The sequence below is a fragment of the Dermochelys coriacea genome, chromosome 3 (genome assembly GCF_009764565.3).
Source record: "Dermochelys coriacea isolate rDerCor1 chromosome 3, rDerCor1.pri.v4, whole genome shotgun sequence".
Lineage (NCBI taxonomy): Eukaryota > Metazoa > Chordata > Testudines > Dermochelyidae > Dermochelys > Dermochelys coriacea.
In genome coordinates this window covers 196,289,766-196,312,616 of record NC_050070.1, presented here as the reverse complement: position 1 = coordinate 196,312,616, position 22,851 = coordinate 196,289,766, and the positions used below count along the sequence as shown (strand labels likewise).

Below are 22,851 nucleotides of genomic sequence, written 5' to 3'. Positions count from 1 at the left end.
CAAGCCCCATAGCTAAGTCTGAATCCCTCATTACGTTTAACAACAGACCTTCAAGAGTAATGTTTCTTCAGGGACAGCATGAATCTTTTGCACCTCCCTATACAAAGTAGATGCAGGATGCCACTAGGTTACTTTTTCTGCCAGGAGAGCTTCAGGAAATCACAGAGGAGCTCCTGGCTGCCTGCTTCTTGCCCCAACCCCTCCTGCAGCCACAGAATCACTCAGAAGCTCCTTCATTCTTCCACTAGCGTTACTTATGTATTGATAGATATTACTATGTTTTTCATTAAAAAAAAAACCCTCCTCAATGTCTCCCACCTTTGCACCCATGTTTTGGTGGGTCATGATTCAAAGGCTTTGTAGGATAAGTAATTTTAATTTTAGAATGAATTTGAAGAAAGAAAAGATGACTGGTGGCGTTTGAAGAGAAGGACTGTTTCAAGTATAAGTGGGAGCATGGAACAAGGCACAAAGACAAGAATAAAAAGGAATGAAAAGGGAACATTTAGATGCAAGATCTCATCTGCTCCTGCTTCTTATGCCTCATATATGTCAAGAGTAACAAGAAGGGTTTCTTCAGGTATGTTGGCAACAAGAAGAAAGCCAAGGAAAGTGTGGGCCCCTTACTGAATGAGGGAGGCAAGCTAGTGACAGAGGATGTGGAAAAAGCTAATGTACTCAATGCTTTTTTTGCCTCTGTTTTCACTAACAAGGTCAGCTCCCAGACTGCTGTGCTGGGCAACACAAAATGGGGAAGAGATGGCCAGCCCTCTGTAGAGATAGAGGTGGTTAGGGACTATTTAGAAAAGCTGGACGTGCACAAGTCCATGGGGCCGGACGAATTGCATCCGAGAGTGCTGAAGGAATTGGCGGCTGTGATTGCAGAGCCCTTGGCCATTATCTTTGAAAACTCGTGGCGAACGGGGGAAGTCCCGGATGACTGGAAAAAGGCTAATGTAGTGCCCATCTTTAAAAAAGGGAAGAAGGAGGATCCTGGGAACTACAGGCCGGTCAGCCTCACCTCAGTCCCTGGAAAAATCATGGAGCAGGTCCTCAAAGAATCAATCCTGAAGCACTTAGAGGAGAGGAAAGTGATCAGGAACAGTCAGCATGGATTCACCAAGGGAAGGTCATGCCTGACTAATCTAATCGCCTTTTATGATGAGATTACTGGTTCTGTGGATGAAGGGAAAGCAGTGGATGTATTGTTTCTTGACTTTAGCAAAGCTTTTGACACGGTCTCCCACAGCATTCTTGTCAGCAAGTTAAGGAAGTATGGGCTGGATGAATGCACTATAAGGTGGGTAGAAAGCTGGCTAGATTGTCGGGCTCAATGGGTAGTGATCAATGGCTCCATGTCTAGTTGGCAGCCGGTGTCAAGTGGAGTGCCCCAGGGGTCGGTCCTGGGGCCCGTTTTGTTCAATATCTTCATAAATGATCTGGAGGATGGTGTGGATTGCACTCTCAGCAAATTTGCGGATGATACTAAACTGGGAGGAGTGGTAGATACGCTGGAGGGGAGGGATAGGATACAGAAGGACCTAGACAAATTGGAGGATTGGGCCAAAAGAAATCTAATGAGGTTCAATAAGGATAAGTGCAGGGTCCTGCACTTAGGATGGAAGAATCCAATGCACCGCTACAGACTAGGGACCGAATGGCTCGGCAGCAGTTCTGCGGAAAAGGACCTAGGGGTGACAGTGGACGAGAAGCTGGATATGAGTCAGCAGTGTGCCCTTGTTGCCAAGAAGGCCAATGGCATTTTGGGATGTATAAGTAGGGGCATAGCGAGCAGATCGAGGGACGTGATCGTTCCCCTCTATTCGACACTGGTGAGGCCTCATCTGGAGTACTGTGTCCAGTTTTGGGCCCCACACTACAGGAAGGATGTGGATAAATTGGAAAGAGTACAACGAAGGGCAACGAAAATGATTAGGGGTCTAGAGCACATGACTTATGAGGAGAGGCTGAGGGAGCTGGGATTGTTTAGTCTGCAGAAGAGAAGAATGAGGGGGGATTTGATAGCTGCTTTCAACTACCTGAAAGGGGGTTTCAAAGAGGATGGCTCTAGACTGTTCTCAATGGTAGCAGATGACAGAACGAGGAGTAATGGTCTCAAGTTGCAATGGGGGAGGTTTAGATTGGATATTAGGAAAAACTTTTTCACTAAGAGGGTGGTGAAACACTGGAATGCGTTACCTAGGGAGGTGGTAGAATCTCCTTCCTTAGAGGTTTTTAAGGTCAGGCTTGACAAAGCCCTGGCTGGGATGATTTAACTGGGACTTGGTCCTGCTTTGAGCAGGGGGTTGGACTAGATGACCTTCTGGGGTCCCTTCCAACCCTGATATTCTATGATTCTATGATTCTATAAAGCCATAACTACACTGTGACATCTTAACCTTAATTCTGTGACAAAATATCCACAATAACTAAATGTAATGTCACAAAAGAGCTCTATGACTTCAGTTAGAGGATAAGTAGTAGATGAAAATGAACTTTTAAGAAAAAACATTACATAAAGATCAAAGGAGAAATACAGCATAGATCTATAACCATTTGCTTCCAAAAAGAATTTGTTAAAGTTTGCCATGAAGCACAAGCAGGTGTTTAAATAACACAGAATAATTTATATTTTCATTCAAAATTAACCTGAAACATAGAAAAAGTATATATTGCTCTAAAACTGGACTTCAGATGTTTAAGATTATTGTGCCATTGTGGTAAGATTTAAGTACAATGTATGTACACTTACACAGTCAAACTCAAATGGAGAGGTGGATGGGAACAAACATAGATCTAATGGGGGAAGGGTGTAAACTTGATTTGAACACACACATATGATGATCCAACAACAAAAATTGCTGTTGAAGGGAGCTGTCCATTGTTACTAATTGAATTAAAGCTCACTCACTCAAACATGCTATCAAATAGAACTAATATTAAACTAAGAAAACAGTCATTATAGGGGTCTTGGCCTAAAAAGTTCAGCCAGTAAGACTCTTAAGAACATGTGGTGAGAAAAACTTTGGTTTGAATTTAACATAGTTTGTTAAGTTAGGCATTAGTTGCATTTTATCTTTTTTTTCCTTGTAACCATTTCTGACTTTTATGCCTCATTACTTGTGTTCACTTAAAAGTTCTCTTTACAGTTAATACACTTGTTTTATTGTTTTATCTAAATCAGTGTGTTTGAACTGAAGTGTTTGGGAGACTATCTGGGTAACAAGATTTGTGCACATCATTTCTCTTAATAAAATGAAGGACTTTTTATGAGCTTGTATTGTCCAGATGAGAGCTGGCAGTACAAGTAGTACATTTCTGGGGGAAGTCCGGCACTGGGAGTGTGCTGGGGTCACCCTGCAGTATAAGTCAGGCTGGCAAAAGCCTGAGCATGACTGGCAGGTTGCAAGTGCACACAAACATAGCTGAGAGTGATTTGCATGCCGGAAGCTGTTTGTGAGCAGTCCAGGAGTGGACGCAACAACAGTAAAGCAGTGTAAAGGGCATCCCAGGTTAGAGGGAAGAGGTGACACAGCTACTCATGGATTGTACCCGGAGTATGTCACAAGGGGCTATCCTTGTGCTGCAGACAGGTAGAGTTTGAAGGTTTTTTGGAGGGTGCACCCATATCATCCTTGACACACTCGTTAATACTTGCCAAAATGCCCCTCTGCAATGCACAGATGAATGTTGGCGGAACACAGCCCGCTCAAGGGGAATTTAGGCCTCAATGCAACAAAGTACTTAAACTCATGTTTAACTTTAAGCATGTATTTAAATGCATATTTATTCAGCAAGGTACTTAAGTACTGTACGTGCTTAAGTTCCATTGAAGTCAAATCACAAAGTTCTACCAAGACCAGGGAATATGCAAAGAGGGGCATGGAACTGCAAAGCAATTCTTGTTCAAGCAGGATCACAGTGTTTTCACCCACCTCTTCATTGCAGGTTGCCTTTCCCCCCACCCCATTGTAATTATTCTGTCACTTTCCTCAGTACAGCTGAGCTTACTGTTGTTACATGTTAATATTTCACAACAATCAATGCACTTGTGATTTTAGCCCTGGATCTCTACCAACATGTTATGAACTAACTGCTATAATTAAAAGCAAATAATTTAATATGCTGGATGGTGTTCCTATTACTAGCTGGCAATAAGTACTAACTTCTCATATGTTTTATTCACATAGTATCTTGATTCTGACATCAGATACCCTGGCATGTGTCACCATATATCTTGCTAAATCAGCTTACTTGCGTGCACATGCACAGCAGCTAATTGCACAAGCCATGTCAGCACATATTGCTGTGTATCTCAGCTCACAATTAAGCTCTAAATGTGCAAATTACTGTAACATAAAAAGTATTTATATACAGATGCAAAATGCAACTTAAATAAAATAAAATAAAATAAAATAAAATAAAATAAAAGTAATTAAATACAAATGCAAAATTCTTATTGTTAGCTGCCAATATTCACTTCTGCATTCATACAATGAAATATGTAAATACTGGCATGTGTTAATCCTACACTGAAATATGCATGTAAAAATCAAGAAGTTAGGAACTAGATTATTCAACTAGCTCTCATTAGTTTTGCAAATATACACTGTACACCAAAACTGAAAACATGGTCTGATTTCACAGTACTGAATTCACATTTTTGTAGCAAAAGACTTTGAAGCATTCCACAGTGCTAAAGAATGATACCATGGGTGAAACGTAGTTGCAGTTTCTTCATAGCAAATTCTAATTAAAATATTAGTGAAATTAATTGACTACATGAAATTGTTATTCCAGACCAGAACAGGAAGGAAGGAACAATTTATTTATAAATAACACAGTGACATTTTATTGGAAAGATCTCTTGCCTTTCTTTTCTGTCAAAGCATCTTTTATGGTCTATCTATTTTCTTCTTTTGATAACAACTAACGGAAGATTACAGGATTATTTCAGCAGCTCATCATAGGTCATCAAATTTGGGTGTAGAGCTACAGTACTAACATGGCATGCTTTTGGAACTAGTAGATACAGAGCTAAAGAATAGTGCTCAGTCCTACTAAGCTCTCTTAAATGGAATACAACAATCCTTTAAAAAAAATCACAATACAGTCTAGGTATGTTTGCATGAACTAGCACATTTTCTATTTCTATATGATATAAAAATATTCAAGTGTATATACAGGGTTGCAAGAATAAAGAACATAGTCAACAGATTTTTTTGGCAATAAAAAGCATGCAAATATAAAACTTCTAGTGCTATGTTTGTCAATGGCACTGGAACCAGGGGAGGGGCGGGAGGAGAGGCTCCCAGGGGCCATGCCCCGCACTTTTTAACAAGGGTGTAATTTGGGGGGCAGGGTGGCGTTCCCCCCCACCCTGCCCAACTGCATGCTTCGGGCAGGCACAGAGCAGCGCCAGCAGGGGCTGCACTTTGTGGAGGGGGAGTTGATAATGGTGATCAGCTCCCCTGCTGCAAAGCATAGCCCCTGCCAGTGCTGCTTTGTGCCTGCCCACAGCTTGCAGTTTGGGGGGCAATACCGCCCCCCCATGTTAAAAAGTGGGGGGGAGCACAGCTCCCTGGTCCCCCCCTGTTCCGGCGCCGGTGGCTCTCCCCACTTCTACAAAGGTTCCGGTGCCCTTGATGTTTGTCATATAGGAAAAAGTGATGAGAGCAGACTTTAGACACAAAATTAAACTTTAAAAAAATATAGAACTGGGGCAACATTATGGTTTAGTGGTAGTTCTAGGTAATGGCATGCAAAGGAGCTGGATTCAATTTAGAGTCTTGAAGTCAGATTTTCAGAAGAGTGTGCATGCAAATGACTTGCACGCATAATTACTCTCTGCATGTAACTGCAGTACTGTGCGTGCAGTCTGTCATTTGCACACACAATTAACATGATTGCACATTTAATTTTAGAAGCTGTATCTGTGCATTTGTCTGAAAATATCTGGCCCCCAATTTATTGCTCCCTGGGTTATCTGGAGGCTCTGGGGAGGCAGCACACTGAGGTACTACGGCTTTTCACATACTAGTAGGCACAACAGTCTATGGACAGTAGGCCTATGCCTACTTCTCACAATATCTGATACTCATCAGTCTTTCATGTGATTGTTCTATTAAACTTGTCCTGCCTGACGGTGTTTTCCATCCCAAAGGAGCAAAGGCCACAGAGAGAGGCTGTGACGGTGGCAGATTGTCATTACAAGGAAAAGTGTAGCCTCACTATGGTTCAGTCTGAAATATGAAGGATTCACACACAATGGGAAATTTGGAAAAAAAGTATGACTACTGATTTTTTGTAATATTTTAAGTTATTATATTTTTATTGATGACATTTGTCAGTAGTTTATGATAAAAGGGCTAGAAGGTTGAGGAGACTGGCACTAGGACAGCAAATCTTTGAACTCCCAGTCACCCACTCAAACCAAGCCCAGATCAGCAATCAATTACAGTTATTAACATCTGATGACTAAGTGGTGGGGTAATTTACTTTTCACTATCCATCATGTTTGTTTGCTTATTGCTTACCACAATAATGGCAAGTTAATGTAAAACATATTCTTCTCTATTATTGGCAAAGGTTATTTTACCCAGAGTAGTATATAAATTGAACAGTGACATGACATAATTCAGACCATTTAAGTGAAACAGTTAATTATACACCCACCTGAAGTTTATAAATAAACCTCTAACCTTCTTTTTCACTTTGCGAAGTGATGTTTCCAAAAACATTAGCAAATTATTGGTTCAAATATTTTTAGATTTTACTCCTTCCCACCAAATAGAAGAACATGAAGTATTTTTGTTAATTTTTTAAAATTGGTTGGTTCAAAAATATGGTATTTTACTGTCACAGACCACAATGCTTTGCACATCTTCTACTGGGCAATTAATGAAGGGAGGGATCTAGTCATTTTCACAAGATGCTATGGGGAAGATAAGTAGCACTACAGTGCAGATACTGTATGACATAAAAAAGAATTGATGAGTAGGCATTTTGTGAATTGTCCTACTAGAGAAGAACTCTCTTAAATTATTCATTTTCCTCAGTTTTATTTTCATTTGTTGAAGAACTACAGTTTATTATGAAGAGGATGGAAAGCAGGACAACACACATTTTTGACTGAATATACTCTGGATTTTCTAAATCACTATGAGAAAGTTCAATTCTAGTTGCTTATTGTATAAAACTGTGTTGAGCTTCAATAATCTCAAATGCAAAATAGGGTAAGAACTGGAGAAAGCAAAAGGAAATTGATTAAGATAGAGAAGCAACTATTATTAATATCTTTATTTTCACCTCTGGCTAATTTTCAAGCAAAATATCTCAAGAAAACTTACAGGAATAGGCCAGATATCTATCCACCTCCTTATATGACCCCACTGATGTAGTGTCAGAGCAAATATTTAAAAGTAGAAATAGCAATCTCTCTCTCTTTCTCTCAATTACCCCCTACCTTGTATGAGAAATAACTTATAAATAGTAATTATATATTGTTTCTTTTTTATATATGTATGTTTTATGTGTACACATACATGTATGCATCTGAAGAATTTCCTCGGAGAAACCTAAGTTGGAGAAATGAGTTTTACATATGATAGTTGGCGAATCTAGGATGTTGTGTTTAAGGGAACAGTGACATAATTCTGGATGGAAGAAGTCCCCTGGCAAGTGGCTCCAAAATTTAAGAAGCCAGTCCTTAAAGCACAGGCTGCAAGAGAAGGCAGGCTGTTCAGAGGACAAGTGTTCCATTCTAGTAGGGAGTGAAAGTTTAGAGAGATGCGGATGTAACAGGAAGGAAAAAGATATGGGAAGGCTGAGTAGAAAGAGACAAGTGAGGATACATAGCAAAGGGGTAACAAAAAAGATGAACAACCATTTTTTTGTGTAGTGACACTTAAAGCTGATCACGACTCAGTTTCTCTGATTCACACACACCTTCCCTTCCCCCTCTGCCCCCCAAAATCTGGGGCCTTGATTAACGGAACAGATAATACTTAAAATTAGCTTTAGAAGACTAGCGTTCACTGACAAATTGTTCTTGTTAAAAACAATTCTGGAAATTTCTTTAACATACATGGAACGTGGAAACTTTAAATATATTTAACAAACAGGACCATACAAATTTGGAACTATTTAAATTTAAGTTACATTGAAAAACATTAAAACAATCTGCAAAACCAAAGTACAAAATTTATTTTTTAGAACTACATTAGTAACATTTTTAAAAATTTCAACTTCAGTGCTGAAGCAGCTTTAAACATGATGCACCTTTCTCACAAACATCGAAGATATACGGGTATGCAGAAACATTTAAAGTGATAAAATACTTTATTTAATTCATTTAATACTCTATTTAATTCAGAGCAAGCTGTTGATTAGGAAACTGGACTAAACATTCCAATATGCCACACTGTTCCCACTTACCCTGCTGCCCTGTGTTAATGAAGATGTGAACAGATGTTTCCTTTTTACAGTATATAGATATTTATGTACATATCAAGGACAGATACACGTGCATAGCTTGCCCCAGGGCCCTATGTCTGGGACTTGACATGTGATCTGTTTATCTAGGTTCCTGCACAGCCCCCATGACCATGATATCCAAGTTAAAAGTAAATGCTTTGATACATATGTGCAAATATTTACTACATAAAATATATAATATAACAATATTTTCCTGTTGATACATTTTAACAGCTCTTTTGACTGTGTGGATCTGATCCTGTACGGTGTTTACAGTGGTGCTGGAACTAGGGGTGCTGCCACACCACCTGGCTTGAAGTAGTAATAACAAACCACCAAATACATGGGTTCTATCATCAGCACCCCCACTATAAAAATTATTCCAGCACCCCCGAGCGTTTAGCGTCTTCAAATCCAATTAGTTTTGTGGAAGCTGCAGGCACTCAGTACCTCAAAAGATTGAGCCCTTACTGAGTAATTCTTCTTGTAAAATGACCATAGAGTTTGATTTTATCCTGTCTGTTTCTGCTTCTAAACAAAATCTATAATGAAATCCCCCCACACTAAAACACCAGTGAGTTTCTATATCAGTTAACATGATAACATTTCAGCATCAATCACTGAACAGTCGTTCAGCTCCACTGACTGAACATTTCAAGAGCATGTCAAAACATTTTACCTGACAGACATATTTATTCTTCCATTTGCTCAGCACACACTGACTGTTTTGCATCAGCTCCTGAAGAACAACAGAAAACAGAAAGAGTGGAGTTGGCTGTACACATTGTCACTAGTGGTTAAGGTGCTTCTGATTTTCAAGCATGAGAGATCAGCATGCCACACAAACAAAGATGCAACTGTTTTGAACCAGCCCACTGGACAAAAGCACATTTATCATCACCAGAAGGTCTGATCCTTTATGAAAATTAAAGCTGTTGAAAGAGGTTTGAAAACCGGATTATTTGTTGCCATACTTGAAAGTTTCTGAAAGGTACCTCCAGCTCCTTGAGAGCATCACGCAGTTTTTCTGGGCGTTTGTTTTTAAGTATCCAAGGACAATCTCGAGCTGGCAAATAAAAAAAATATATACATAAACAGTTTTAAGTTGGGTTTTTCTTTCTTTTGGTGTGGGGAAACAAAATAATAAGATTTATAGGAATGATCTTAAACATAACATTATACAGAAATGTGTCTATAATTGGGAGGAAGTGGGTATGGTTTCTATTGTCAAATGATATCCTTTGAAAGGCTCTGTCATAGGAACGGTTAACATGAAATATCCTCACCTACCATGATTTCACCTTGAGAATCATGGATAAAGCTCTCAGGGCAGAATATCCTCCCCAACTGCTAAGCATTTGCCATGGGAAAGTCTCCCAAGCACAGTGTTTCTAGCTCACAGAGATCCAAGTTATCAACTCCCTCCTGACTCATCTTAGATATTATGTTGAATTAACATTAAGGGCAAAAATTCCAAAAGCAAGCACTAACTTGTGCCCACAAAATATGCATGTCTGGATGTCAACTGGTAATTGTGCCCTGCACTACTACTAGTATCTGAGCCATTTTGGCATTTATTATTGAAAATTTGGTTCTAAGTGTCTACCGTGGCAAGCTAACAAAAAAAAGATTGTGGGGAGGTTAGACAGGAAGTTCAGGATCAGGGCATATGACTGCTTAGCTCACTTAAATGGGAATCATGGATACTTACAATTCTCTAACAATCTTACTAACTTTATTTAGATGCCTAACTTTCAGCAAACAATTTTGAAACATTTGGCCTAAGATATTGACCCTGCAGTATTTAGGAAGGCAAAGTTCCCTTTGGAGTTAATGGTAATAGTTGTGTCACAGCTGAAAGATCAGGTTCAAATAACTTACTAAATGTCATTGTTTAAAAAGTGAGCATTTCCCCCCCCCAAGAGTACATAACAAAAAAGCATGTGAACTGGAAAACCCTCTCTCTCTCTCTTTATTGGTCTAAACTATTTAAAGGAAATTTGGTGAAAAGTTTCGAGCTCTGAGCTGTCAGAGTTTGTATGTCAACTCTCATGCCAAATGAATTAACAGTCAAGTTTAAACCTCCCCACAAAACCAGTTTATAACAGAAATATTATAAAGTCCTTCAGTCTTGCACTACGTATATCATTCAAAACAAAACAAAAAAGCACATGAATATACAGCTTCCCTTATATTGGACCAAGACAATGGGAACTGTTGTGATAATTCTAATTAGGCATGTAAGATCACATTTTCAATAAGCCTCCGTATAAATTAAGAACTCTTATCTACATATACAAAATGGGAAATTGCTCAAACAAATACCAATGTATATGTCCAAATCACCATTTGAGTACAATATTAGCCAGTGCAGCTTGTCAAAAATATGGCCCATAAAGTGGGTCATGTGAAATTCTGTGCTTTGGGGCAGCCCTGATCTCAGTACAGAGTCCTGGAATTTGGGATGTGCACTGACAAGTCCAGTGAGGCCTGATAGGGGAGGAATCTTCCCATCATGCCACAGAGCAGTAGTGGAGCCAATTCATGGGAGTAACTACAGCAACACGGCTACAGGAGCTTATGCTCCCATTGCATGTCACATATACGAGAGGAGCGGGTTGGTGCAGCTGTGTAGTCCATATCTACTGGCTCTGCTCTGCCCACAACAGACCGACCCATCATACAGAGAACGCAGGAAGAACAATACTCCACAGCATAGAAAGGATGTAAATACTCTATATGGCTCCTTAAATTCTGCTCCGCTTTATAGCAGAACTTCACTAGTTCTCCTGGACAAAGGGCCCTCCAAGCATATCGGGGCCTGGATCCCAGGGGGATTTGTCTTCTTGGGCCAAATTCTGCCACCAAACACACACACCAATCCCACTTAAATTAATGAGAACTTTGCATATCTATTTGAAGGAAGAATTTGGTCCTAAGAGTAATTCAGTAAGGATCAGATACAGTGTTAAGGGAACTCTTACAGTATACATTTTATTTTGCAAAATTCCATAAAAATCTATTCGATTTTTCATGGCTGTAATGCAATACAGATTGATACTAAAATGTGGTATGAGAAGGAGTAACTATCCAGTAGTTACAAAACTTGTGGTGGAGGGAAGGTTTTATTATTCAAATGATAAACCTCTAGCAGCACTGTGATAGTACTGTGATAGTATCATTAAAACTTCTTTTAACCAGCGAGTAGGAACATATAATCCAATGTAAATCCAAAAATAACCCCACCAAACAAATTAGGAATACATCTGATTATTAGCACCATGTTTCTTTTACTCCTATTAGAAGAATTTTAGTTTTGTACCAATGAATATTTAAATTCTTTCGTTTATTTAAGATATTTATTGATAATCTGCAGACTACACTTGATAAGGAGAGTCCTGGATTATGTTTATTTCTGTTTTTACTTGGCAAGAGAAATGAAAAGCAATTGTGACTACCATACTCAATTATATAGAAAAGTTACATTGCAATTACATAAGAAAGGTTTAGTTACATCTTGTGAATTATTTTGTGCTCTTTAGTTCTATGATATTCAGTCTTCTACTATATGGTATGTGCAGAAAGTTGAGTTTGAAGAAGAGAGATTATTTTAGCGTTTTGCCTGGAGCAACAGCAATTAAAAAAAAATAATACAATCTTATACCAACAAGTAACCTAGAAAATGCCCTTACATTCCACAAGCTGTTGTTTCTCTTCTAAGTAACCATGGTTCATTTGTGATACTAAAAAAAGAGGGGGGGGGGGAGAATGAAAAGATGAATGTTAACCCTCACATGTGCTGTCAGCAAATATTAATACATTAAAGAGAAGATTCAGACATTTTAATAAAACACAGAAATTTATACAAAATTAAGACAGCCCTGATTTTTTCACCTCACAGTCAGATATCTTAAATTCGCAGTGAAAGAAAGGCTTATGCAGCCCAACAGGTGGGCCAATATTACTGAGTCTCCAATCTCATCAGATAGTGAAGCGAGCTGCAACTGAATCCAGGAGAGAAGCTGAGTCAGTCTGTCATCAGAACCATGGAGACAGCATATTAACCACCAAGCTAAGTACATGGGATGATGCCCACACAAGCCTCCACTTTAACCTGGCCTGAAACAGGAAGTAACTGTAGCTGAAAAGACCTTTTGGGCCATCATAAAACTTCTAGGATTAACAGGATTAATCAGATAAAGAAAATTGATCATTCACTCTGAAATGCCTATTTCAGATATCAGGTAAAGATCCAGGAGGCTAATACTAGTGCATTCCTCTTCGTTTACGATGCCCTCTACTGGGATTCCAAAAAATAAAAAATTACTGGAATGCTCAATATCAAATTGGTCATATCTGAAATGATACTATATTACATTAAAATTATATTGTTAAATAGTTTTATTAATTTTTCTTTATAGCACATACAAGATTGTTAGGTAGAAAATATAGACACAGTGAGGCCTGATTGATGTTTAATTTATCACTGTCCAAATATAAGAGGCATTCAGTCATATCTATTGAAAGTTAATTAAATTATTTTCATGATTCATTTAATTATTATTTATAGTTTCTGTATCTTGGAATACAAAGTTTAAAAATAGATTCAGATTACTCGAGACAGAGTCTCTGTGACTTTTTCCTTATTCTAGAGAAATACAAAAAGTCTCTTGCATATTAAGAAGAAATTCATTGCTGAGTTTACCATTAGCCAAACAACTTGTTCCCAAAGCAGACCAAACATTTCTAAGTTTTAAACAGTTTTTTTTATAGTCAAATACAATTAATACTGTACCTGGTTCTTTCTTGTCATAGTATTGATGGATCCCAATGTCTTCATCTACATAATCAAGTGGAAATATCATTAAATTGTGATTGTGTGTCACTTGAAAAAATGTAGCACAAGAAATGAAATTGAATCACTTTTAAAAAAAATGCCTCCTGGTGACTGGCAATGTTACCACTACTGGCCTGTAAATTGCAACTATTTTAATTTTTTTTTAAATACTTGTGCACTTTGGGAAGCTCCCCTTCCCATGGTAAAAAGTTCCCATTTCTAGCTATGTAGTACTTTAAGATATTAGACTTTAAATAGATACTATGTTACTATAAATTGGCCCAAGACTGACTCTCTCATCCTGGCCTTGGGAGAGATTTTGGGGGAAATGCCTCAATTGGGGAAGAAGGTGGAAGGCATTTCTTTGGCTGGCTGATTTTAAAATAAAATAGCAGCTTCCTGAAGCTATTTAGAGGTTTGGAATGTTAGAATAAGAGCTGAGGAGATGGGTTAGTGGGCAACAGGTCAAAGGCGCACGATATATTAATTTATCATATGGCTCTGCAATTTATCACATAGCTATCATTTCCAGAGATGGGATTTTATACACAGTATTTGTAATAAGCAAAAGCAATGTTAGGTTGGAATCCATTTCAAAGAAATCTGAAAATAATGAACTGTCATTTAAAGATCTGATTTCTCCCAACAAACAAAATCTAACAGTTCATGTTTCTGAAATGTAACAGTTCATAACATGCTTTTAGTTACAATTATCATAATTAATTATTTTATTTAGGCTGCCAGGCTTTTCTGGACAGTCTGGCTATTGATTAAACATTTTATCTAGTTGTCATTGCAACAAGCTTGTTCTCATAAAGATATGGGACACTGTGGGATATTGAGTCAATATTTGATTAATCATATTTTTGTATGGTTTTTAGTGTTACTGGAATGCACCTTGCTACAATTGTCATAGGGACTAGATGTCAAATAAATGTGGTTTTGGTATCGCACGTTTCAAAACCAGTGGTTTGTTGAACATTGGATTTTAGCACTTGCAAAGCTAGAAGTATAAAGCTTTTTTCTACATGGATGGTAATTAGTCATGTATCTCAAATTACTTTGGAAACTGGAATGATAGTTTAATAAGATAAATGTATCTTAAGTATACCAGTTCTCCATTCAAAATTTTCAGAGCATGAGCAATAAAGTATTGTTACATATGAAGTACATTTTATAATACTTCTGCAATCAACTGGAATGTATGAATGAATATCAATAAACTAGTCATTATAGTGAAACCTACAGTAAAGCAGCACACGGCTTCTTAAAAGGAAACATGAATTAGACAATATATAATCTGAATAATTTTTCATAATTGACAAAGATACGCCTGATCTATGATGAGATAAGAAGCTGACCACATTCTACCATACTATTTTTATATAATTTGCTTTCCCCAAGCATAAAAATAAACTTCAACTTCACATGAGTATTCAGAATTTTATATCAATTGAATATTCATTGACAGATTTTGTTATTCTGTTTTAGGAAAAGGTTGGAATTTGGTCACAGTTGATTTACCCCCAACATGTAAAGTATTCTTCAAAGACCACAGGTGCATCTCAGTCAGGCAGAAAGACATCTGATGGCAGATGGAAACTCCAGGCCTATCAAAGGAAGGAAAGAAACAACATGTGCAAATTAATTACCTTCTACCACCAGTGAAACTGAAAGTCCCTTGGTAACTAAGTGGTAAAATAACCTGCCATTGGAGATATTCTGAAAGCAGAATTATTCAGTAACCACACATACAGTACTGCTCTTATTTCTGTTCCTATGAATGATGATACCTAAGAGACAAAAAAGTAGTCCTTTCTGTTATATTAAATGTACTATGTTGCTATATGTATTGTGAAAGACCCAGACCAGTGGGATACAGGAGTCTGGTAGAAGGCAAATATATTGTCCACTGGATGAACAGTTTTCTGTTCCCTGAGTGACCAGAGCAGGGGCTGCCCTAGAGCAATCAGGAACCTGCCAGAACCAATTAAGACAGGCAAGCTAATCAAGACACCTGGAGCCAATTAAGAACTTTCTAGATTCAATTATGGCAGGCAGGTTAATCAGGACAGCTGGTTTAAAAAGGACCACCCATCAGTTAGTAGGGGGCACACCAGGGGCAGGGAGTGAGAAGGCGTGCTGCTGGAGGAGTGAAGAGTTCAAGTGTGATCAGGCTTCAGGAGGAAGATCCTGCAGTGAGGCTAAAGAAGGTGCTGGGGGGAAGGCAATGGGGAAGTAGCCCAGAGAATTGTAGCCATCACACAGCTGATACAGGGAACATTGTGGGCAGCTGCTATCCACAGGGCCCTGGGCTGGAATCCGGTGTAGAGGGTGAGCCCGGGTTCCCTCCCGTCCCCCCAACTCCTGATTGGACACAGGAGGACTTGACCTAGTCTGTGAGAAACACCAGAAGGGAAGGTCTAAATTGAAAGGGATCTGCCCTGTCCCTGACCCACTAGGTGGGACATAGAGACTGTGGGGATTGTTCTCCATTCCCCCATGCTGGCCAGTGATGAGGTTAGCTGAGTGGACGGCAGGTTTGAGCCACTAGCAAGAGTGGCCAAACTGAGGGCTGCCGGGAATCTCTGGGGCGAACAAATCCGCCAATAAGTGCAGGACCCACTGAGACAGAGGAGGAACTTTGTCACAGTACATATGGATTTATTTAAATTCTAAGAAGATATTATAATAGGATCAAAAACAGTCTCTAAGAGCCTGAAATATACCATTTTGAATCACTGTGATTGCCTCTCATTCGTAAATAAAAGTTGACATATTCAGCAACAGCAAAGTCAGTGACACATGAGAATGAATTTGAGATAATAAGGTGGTGGTTGTTTGGTTTTTTGCTTTATATTTAGAGCCAAATTTACAACCAGGCTTTATCTTTCTCCTTGCAGCTGTTTACACCATTACCACATATGCGTGTGTCAAAGTAATAACTGTGCAAGCAAAATTAGAGGCTATTTTTTAAGGTTTGATCCCAGAATATTAGAATATACTTTTAGGGCTTGACCCTGCAAGCCTTGCACATAGGGAACATTCAGTGAAGTCAAGAGAGAGTTTTGAACATGAGATCCTTGCAGGCACTAGTAATTAATGTGAAATACCTAAAGTGATGGCTTTCCTAGATCAGAAACATAGAGAGATTATATTAAATTATTACTAATGCACAAGGACAACCAGTGTCAATCAGATAAAATGTCTGAGGTGAATGTTATGTAACATGATTGCAATTCTAACTGTTTTTTGCTTCTTTAAAGTGTTATCGCTCCATATTCACAGTTGTGAGAATGAGTCCCTTCCTCTCCCCTCTCTCCTCCCAGGCCACTGAGCATCACGAACCTTCTAGAAAATAGTTTCCATTGGACCTGTGTGATCAACCTCTTGTGGCACCAAATATTCCCAGCGGACGTTACAAACAAGACCTTGGGCCCCAACTGCCTCTGCCCAATGGTCACAATCAAAGTAGAACTCTCTGGAATAGAGGAAGGTGGGCATTTAAAAAGAATATGCAGGGGCAACAGTCTTGAAGAACTGTAGTTTGTATGGTACTGGCCATGACCATGTTTTTCATTTTTGAGATAGGCTCTCGTTTTCCCACGGTGGGAGTCTAAATAGTACTCCCACTATTTAGGCTGAGGATTTCTAATTGGAACTGCCAAACCCCAAAACAAGTATCTGATATAAATGTCAAATCAAGAGAGAGTTGTATGATGAAAATATTAAAGACTCATCATGGATGTCACCTTAGTCCTGGTAAAGATTGTTGAAAGACGCTGAGATACTTTCGCCCTAACTAACATATAATACCTCAGTGCATGGCCTAATCCACTTAAACAGTGCTGAATGGAAAAAGCATTCCTTTTAAATTGATCCCCAAAACCACAAAAAAAATCTTGCTGACTTCCTAAACCCCTTAGTCATATCCAAGTTCAAGTTCAAAACACATGACACCTAGTAAATGGAGTACAGTTTTCTCTGGGTGAGAATGAGGTTTTAGCAAGAACACCAAGAGATTGCTGGAACTCAGGCACCACTTTTGGAATAAGTATGGGATGAGGACACAGGACAACACTGTCCATGTGGAAGAGAGTGAAAAGAGGCTAGCCGTTAAATTCTGTAATGCTCTTGTTCTTCTTGTAGATGTAACTGACAAGTGGAAGAAAAACAGGTCCTCAAGAATCACAAGGTTAAGGTCCTTGATAGAATGTGTTCTCTAACTGATGGGAAGACATTAATTAACCGCTTTTCAGAAATTTTGTGAGGGTGGTTTGACTGAAAAAAAAAAAATAGAATCTGCCGCTCACATGATAATATTGAGCTGGCATGCAGGATCACCTTGATAGAAGAAAAGCGGCTGAGAGACTTTGGCACAATGAATAATCTAATATATGGATGCAGAACCTGAAGATAGTGTTACCATCTGTTTATAGAGGAAAATCTTTTCCACTTTTGAAAATAGTATTTCAATATAAATGGATTTCTGAACTGCACCAAAAAATCTCCTACCCTTCAACAGGGCATACCAGATCACAAATAATTAATGTCCTGTGACCCAAGCCAAGAGGTGGAGCAACTCAGCAACTGTGGATTAGGATGCACAACACCATCTTTCTGAGATAGCAGGTCCAATTATACCAGTAGGAGAAAAAAAATTCTCATGAGACATTCGTTAATGGACTATGTGATTTAAATCTGTTGAGGATCTCACAATACAATATTGCTTCACTGTTATTATTAGGAGAGCACCTCAGCTGTACAACCGATATACTTTGACTTCTTATGACTTCAGGCTGCTTTAATTTTATTTCTTGGAAGGCAGAATATTCATTGAAATTTACTAGACTCTTTTTTTTGGTTACAAGGAGTCTACATCTTCAAAGCTGGTGGTCTGGTCTCTAAAGTATTCTCTCTGACTCGTCTTACATTTTTATTCTGGCAATCAACTTCTTCCAAGCTTGTAGGTTCACTGTCACTCACAAATTAAGCTCATTCTTCATTGCAAACTTCAAAGTCACCATTCACTCAATCGGATTATGATGAGGAGTGAGTACAAAACATCTGCTAAACAAGGCATCCCCCAAACTGATTTAAACTTCAAGTATGAGAGCCAACCAAGACATTAACAGTTATGGTAATACTTAGAACAAAATTCTTGCTTTTTCATCTAATTATTACCATTATATTTTTGGTTTTAGTCTGTTTATGAGCCAAGCCTTGAGCATCACAGAGATAGAAAGGAAGAGAGGAGCAAAAGGGAAGTGCCGGATTAAGCACCAAAAGAATGCTTTCAAGTGTTTTTTTTTCCCTTGAGTGTCAGAGAGGAAAAGACAGAAAGGTGCTTTGCACTCAGCACCAAATAACTTTTGGAGACTTTTCCTATTTTTAAACATTTTCACTCCACTATTGAAAAAAAAAGTTGTGTAAGAAAATGATCAAACTGAAGCAGCATATTCAAAATTACATTTTAGTCCTTGGCTGAAAAATGATGGATTGACTGTCCAGGGGAGTGATGTCCTCTGTTTATTCACAGAGGGAGTAAAAGATGGATCCTGCCAACATATCCAAGCCTGATCTGGAGGTACCACATCTAGGCGTGAGGGGCAATTCAGTTTATAGACCCATCCTATCCTTGGCCTCTATGCCCTGACTATCAACAAGAAGGCCAATCAGTACCAGTTGTGGAGATGGCTTGTTTTGGTGAAGTGATCACCAGTCCACTAGAAAAACTTTTTAACCATCCCCTAACCTGAGATGTCTTCTGTTTAATTATACTTTACTCCAGAGTGTATGAATGGAAGACTTATGTCTCTAAAATAAAATATGATACACTGCATGCATTAATATTCACTATTATGGAATTATTCTCCTCTGGTAGGAAAAATATTTTAAAGAACTCAACCAGGCACAACAATCAAATTATAGCGTCTCAATATCTAACTCCCTGAATTGTTGCACAATTTTCTTAACTCTTTTTTAAAAAGATTATTTGCAAAGTTTACATTTCTTTAACTGCATCAGTTAGGCTCTGCTCCTGTAAAGACTTACGCACATGCTTCAAGCACATGAGATGTTCCATTGAGCTAAATGAAATTATTCATCTGCTTGAATTTAAGCAAATACATCTTTGCAGGATTTGTAAAACACAAGTGCAGGTTACCTTTTAGTTATGCCCTTTTCTTGCTTCTGGTTTATAAGTTTTGTGACCTTAATTTTTTTCTGACATTTGATTTCTTCATTGACTTAAAGCTCTCCTTAAGCTTGCAAAGTTCTGATTTAAAAAATTGAAAGAAAAAGAACTATTTTGCTAGGAAAATTTCCCAACCTATTTTTATATAAAGATAGTTGGGATATATGTATATATACACATTTTTGCTGTGATGTTGATCAAACTATACATTAGCTAAGGCTTTTTCCAAAGTCCTAAAGTGAGCTCTATTTTAGCAAAATATCATTACAAACATTTTTTTTGACTTTAGCAAAATTAATTACATGAGAGAATAAGGAAATGGCTATCATTTTTATAAGCTTCTGGACAGAATATCTCCCAAAGCTCAGTTTTGCTTTTTACTACTTTTTCCATGTAGGCATCAGAATGATCTCTCTGTAATCACTGGAATTCATTCCCATTCTCATTGTCAAAGCTATAACTGATCAGATATCAGGTGTTCAACCAATGAGGTAAGCCAGAAAACCACTCTACAATTCATTCTATGTTTCTGTGATGTAATACCTGGAGCAGCAGTGATCAGTCTCTTTTTCTTCTTCTTCATGACCAATTTCTCCTTCACCAAGGAGAGTAATTCCTTGCAGTACAGTGATATTAAGAAATGTAATAGTCAACTCTGTGAGATAAAGTTTGGATCCAATCAGAAACACTAGATAAGGAGATATGTTCTGTAGCTTTGATGAAAAGACACATACAGTATATTTCATTGTGAAAAATGTGCAAAACATATTAAAGCTGGAAAACAGGAAGGTTCATATTTTTAAAGTAATCTTTTTATTTTATTTTACTGTAACTTGATCAACTATCTTAAACAATAAATAGTTATCCAGTACAAACAAGTAGATTTCTTTGAGCTCAGTCCTGCTCCCATAGCAATTAATGGAAAAATAAACATTGAGATTTATGGGAGCAGAATCATTCCTTTTATATCTGTTCACATGGATGTCATGTCTTGGGAAAAATATTTGACCTGAGTCAATGGAAGGCATTTAGAAACAAAATAAAAATGTAAATAATCTGTTTTTTTTAAACAACCTTCATTCAGAATCAGTTTGTAATCTGGTTGAGTACAAAAATAACTGCTAATATCTGAATATCTGAGTCATTTAAGGAAACTACTCTATTATCTCTCAAATTTCATAGGCATGTCAATATTTTTCATGTAGGTGTTCCCACTTCCATCTGCTTACCGTGGCTGAATACAGGACAGCTGACAAGGAATATAATAAATTAACTGTCTTTGTTGGTTTTGGCCCAAATGTCTAAGGGCTAGATCCTGCAAATGGAGCCATGTGAGCAGACATCTACACCTCAGCACAACACCACTGAAGTCAGTGGCAATCTGAGCAGGTAGAGGGATTTGCCTGCCTCAGTCTATTTGTAAGAGCTTCCTCTAAGTTTAGATCCAGAATTGAAACTGAACTTTCCCAAATGCAAAAGGGGTGTGGGATTTGGTTCACTGCAGAAATATCCCCAAATCACACAGTTCTTATTTGGATTTAAGTTCTGGGCTTGTGGGGGCAGATGTGGTGTTCCAGTTCATTTCTGTATCTAATAATCCTTTACCTGGATTTTACAGGTAAGAATTTACACCTTCTAAGAATAGGGGTGCCAACTTTCTAATTGCACAAAACCGAACACACTTGCCCCACCCCAGCCCCTTCCCTAAGGCCCCGCCCCTCTTCCACCCCTTATCTAAGGCCCCACCCCCACTCACTCCAGCCCCCCTCCCTCTGTCACTCGCTCTCCTCCACCCGCACTCATTTTCACTGGGACGGGACAGAGGGTTGGGGTGTGGGAGGGTGTGAGGGTTCCGGCTGGAGGTGCGGGCTCTGGAGTGGGGCTAGGGATGAGGAGTTTGGGGTGTAGGAGGGAGCTCCAGGTTGGGGCAGGGGGCTGAGATGCAAGCTCTGGGAGAGAGTTTGGGTGCAAGAGGGGGTTCTGACCTGGGGCAGGGGGTTCGGAGGGGGGGGCTCCGGCCAGGCAGCACTTACCTCAGGTGATTCCCAGTCAGTTGCGCAGCGGGGCTAAAGCAAGCTCTATGCCTGCCCTGGCTCTCTGCTGCTCCCAGAAGCGGCTGGCATGTTTGGCCTCTAGGCAGAGGTGCAGCTAGGTGGCTCTGTGCTATTCGCACTGCCCACACCCACAGGTGCCGCCCCCACAGCTCCCATTGGCTGTTGTTCCAGGCAAATGGGAGCTGCAGAGTACTCCCTGATCATCCCTGCGCCTAGGGGCTGGACATGCTGGCCGCTTCCGGGGAGCTGCATAGAACTAGGGCAGGCATGGAGCCTGCCTTAGCCCCACTGCACCGTTGACTGGACTTTTAATGGCCCAGTCAGCAGTGCTGACCAGAGCCGCCAGGGTCCCTTTTTGACTGGGCGTTCCAATCAAAAACTGGATGCCTGGCAACCCTACCTAGGAACTCTAGCAAAGAACAAGCTAAACTTGAGAATGAACAACTGAAGTTTTGTTGCTGTGGGAATCATAACTCTGACATTCTGATATCTACATGTTTACATTCTCATCTTTAAGGTGGCATTAACGAAGCTGTATGTATGTGTTTAACATTACATAACAGAAGTTTGACATTACATGATAAATAACATCCAGGGCCTGGTTCTCATTTTCACTGTCCCTTTACGCCACTCTGGCAGGGTAAAGGGTTTTAAATGGAGTACAAATTACATTACATTTATCCCCCCACACACCCCATTTTATGCAAAATCCCCTTTACACTGTCAGAGAAATATAAAGAGGCTTTAGTGTAAATGGGAATTAGGACCTCCATTTATAAATGCAATCCTCAATTTTAGAAAGTGGAAATCCATACATGTTCTTATAAACCAACTCAATACAAAAACTGACCTATCTTAAATATTAGTTTCAGACTTTTTTCAGAAAAAAAAAGGTAGTATGTAGATGGGTCTACAACACACAGTATACATTCTAATGAAGTACACACTGAAGCTCTTATTGTAAGAAAAAGCTGAATAATCATTGAAAGGAAATACATTATCTGATAACCCAAGAATTCTGGCATGAAAATCATGCATTGTAAATTTATTTCCATATGGCGTGAAGTTGTTTCATGCTCCATTGAATTAATTCTTCGTGGTTTTTATTATTGTTTTAGAAATCTGAAACTAAGTCCTGTCTTTTGTAATGACAAATAGTTAAGTTATATTTACTGTTTTAAATTTTAACATATTTCAGTGTTTAACTGTAATAAAATTATATAGCTCCTTAAAATATCAAAATTACTACATAAATCTCATCATAATAAAAAGTTCAGCTATAAATCAGA

The 22,851-nt window shown here is 38.8% G+C and overlaps 1 protein-coding gene across 5 annotated transcripts in view; it reads right to left on the bottom strand.

Moving 5' to 3' along the window:
- The window catches only part of LOC119853343 (WD repeat containing planar cell polarity effector), a 256,988-nt gene that overhangs the window by 152,871 nt on the left and 81,266 nt on the right, over window positions 1-22,851 (bottom strand). For 4 of the 5 annotated variants that reach the window (XM_043512042.1, XM_038396310.2, XM_043512045.1 and 1 more), the window contains 5 exons: window positions 14,837-14,922; window positions 13,271-13,315; window positions 12,168-12,218; window positions 9,471-9,541; window positions 9,155-9,214 (listed from right to left, as the gene is read on the bottom strand). In XM_043512042.1, coding sequence (XP_043367977.1) covers window positions 9,155-9,214; window positions 9,471-9,541; window positions 12,168-12,218; window positions 13,271-13,315; window positions 14,837-14,922 — 313 coding nt within the window. Of the gene's footprint in view, window positions 1-9,154; window positions 9,215-9,470; window positions 9,542-12,167; window positions 12,219-13,270; window positions 13,316-14,836; window positions 14,923-20,051; window positions 20,155-22,851 lie in introns of those variants that run through there. The other variant, XM_043512043.1, reaches the window with a different exon arrangement.